This window comes from Montipora foliosa, chromosome 10 (genome assembly GCF_036669935.1).
Source record: "Montipora foliosa isolate CH-2021 chromosome 10, ASM3666993v2, whole genome shotgun sequence".
In the NCBI taxonomy this organism is placed as follows: domain Eukaryota; kingdom Metazoa; phylum Cnidaria; class Anthozoa; order Scleractinia; family Acroporidae; genus Montipora; species Montipora foliosa.
Genome location: NC_090878.1, coordinates 9,394,118 through 9,396,617, shown reverse-complemented (window position 1 = coordinate 9,396,617; position 2,500 = coordinate 9,394,118). Strand labels below are relative to the sequence as shown.

At 38.6% G+C, this 2,500-nt stretch overlaps 1 protein-coding gene across 1 annotated transcript in view; it reads right to left on the bottom strand.

Annotated features, from left to right (window-relative positions):
• Positions 1-2,500, bottom strand: part of LOC137973867 (L-threonine dehydratase catabolic TdcB-like) — an 11,016-nt gene that overhangs the window by 3,356 nt on the left and 5,160 nt on the right. Inside the window, exons 5-8 of the mRNA XM_068820761.1 lie at positions 1,899-1,954; positions 1,480-1,645; positions 1,361-1,394; positions 598-652 (exon numbers count right to left, since the gene is read on the bottom strand). Of these exons, the coding sequence (XP_068676862.1) occupies positions 598-652; positions 1,361-1,394; positions 1,480-1,645; positions 1,899-1,954 (311 nt within the window). The remainder of the gene's footprint in view (positions 1-597; positions 653-1,360; positions 1,395-1,479; positions 1,646-1,898; positions 1,955-2,500) is intronic.

Genomic DNA, 2,500 nt, shown 5'->3' with positions numbered 1-2,500 from the left:
ATTAACTTTAATCATCCCATCCCCTACGTTCCTTTCTCTCTCTCTCTCTCTCTCTTTTTTTTTTTTTTTTTTTTTGCGTTTTTGTGTTCGGTTGCACGATAGGTTTCTCCGATCGTCTTCCCGGATTAGGCCATTTCCGAGTTCACGTCTGCCTCCTCTTCAAAGCGAGTCTACGTGCAAAGTTTTTGTGATGGTAATTAGTTCTAATTTACATATGAATGAAAACAAATTTTCCTAAGAAAAACTTCGCCCTTAAACTCGCTTTGAAGAAAAGGCTAACATGAACTCGGAAATGGCCCATTCAACTGCGTTCCCTTAAGGAGGTATCTAGAATATTTCAAACATCAGAGGCAAAATGAACTGATGCATGATCGTATCAGCAGAGAAGCGTTTGCACAGAAAGAAGCCTGAAGTAATAGACCAGAGACCACACTCAGATGCGGTCTGTTTGCGTTCGGAGACAGTCACTTTCAGTCACAAGTGACACCGCTCTTTTGGGGCAGAAGAGCACAACAGGATTAAAATGGGAGACGTTACCCACGGTTGACCCTGACCGATGGAGGCCTACTACTACAAGTTGCTTATGTTAATGAGTACCTGATGCATAGAACAGCGTCTTCTAAGGAATCTTCTTTGTCCGAGGACCTAGAAACTGAATAAAATAAAATAATAGACAACAATGTTGTTTTTGCTTGCTGGGGTATTATGGTAATAACTTGAAAAATAAGTGTTGATTTAAAAAGGAAAAAAAAATAGTAGTGAAAGGATGATCAAACAGTGAAGGAATATCTGTTGTAATTACAAGTATTTCGAAAGGTACTGCCTTTCTTTATCAAGGTGTTACAAGTAGTTACTTGTAACACGTTAGTAAGTTGCGATCCAATGGATAAAGTTATCCGATAATAAAACTGGGGACTAGAATCTAAAAGCCCAATGCAAGTATACACTCAAATAGCGTCCATGTCTAGTTTAACTTAATAATGCCCCGTTCACACCAGACCTTAACCATGTTTTAAATAAGTTTATTTAAACACAGTTTTAAAGCGTTTTCTTTGTAAATCATGTATACTGATTTTTGTCGACTACAAATTTAGCACAGATCAAAGCATGTATTGAAACTAACCTGAATCTCTTGTAAAAGCCAGTCCTTCATTTTTCTTTGACTAATTTACATTTTGTTAAACCCAGTTTAATTAAAAATGTCTTTTTGGTGTGAATGGGGAATTAATTTAAGTTTGGAGACTCCCCTTCAATGTGGCATCGACCATTTGAAGCTGTAATTTCACCGGGGGCCTGGGGCCCATTTTAAATTGCATCTTCATTACTTTACGAAGGCCTAAAAAAAAAAAAATTATCTTACCTCGCGTTTTTTCTTTTGTATCCAAGTTAACTCCCTAAACAAGAAAAAAATAATAAATGAAGAATTTTATTAGGCTCAAGTTTTAACTCTATTCATTATCGGAAAGAAGAGTTACTTACTATGATCTGAACGCGAGGCAACACAAATTTAAGAGAACATTTAAGCGCTTTCAAAATGCTGCGGTCCATATAAGGTACGAGAATAGCATCGATATTGGATCCACATTGATCAGCAATCTCCAAGCCCAAGGTACAGAGGCCTGCTAGCATGGGATAGCTTAGGTCACTGCGGAGAAATGAGAAAAAGTTAGCACCGAAGCAAACCAAAATTCGGATATTACTGAACAATGCTAAGGTCAGATGAATCTTTGCGTGTTTTTTCCACCCATTGGAGTTCTGAGAACTTTTTTTGATGTTAGCAACTTTTGCCACCAAGAGCAATTTCGGTTTCTACGACAAATGACCTAACCTGCATTTACAATTATGGCGAAAAGCAATTCTGGAAGCTGATATAAGAAGGCAGACTGGATACTGTCTACCTGTTAATAACTTCAAGTCCAATTCCTTTAGCAAGCTCTTCTGCGTACCTTCTTGTCTGAAAGCAAGAAATGTGACAAATATGGCAGTTAATTCATAAACCTTCATGCAGTTGCCGCGTTTCACTTCGTAATTGACCAGAAACTCACGTCACTCAACGCTAGAACATCCACGAGTCCAGCCTTGGACAGAAGACTAATTTTGTCCTTTTCGGCCGTTGCCAAGCAACTGGTTTCCTAATAATTCTCGGTTCTCACATGACGTCACGGCGGCCATGTTGGAGCCCAGACCAAATCCTCACGGAATTCAACTCTATTATTATGCAAAAGTTTTCCTTTGTTTTCGTTGAAAAACATGGCTGTTGATCACGTGAGTGCAAACCAACAATAGACACCTTAAGATTGACGTTTACCGCGGACCGCAAACCTCTACAGGTCACGTGACCAGACTTCAACCTCCCGTTTACGGAAAATTTTTCACGTTTTCGACGGCAAGAGGTAGGTTTTCGTGTAAGTCATTTACCTCAACTTTTATTTGCATGAATATTTTGTGATCCCATATATGCCTGGCAGTGATATACAGAAAAAAACCTTTTTCTTTCATT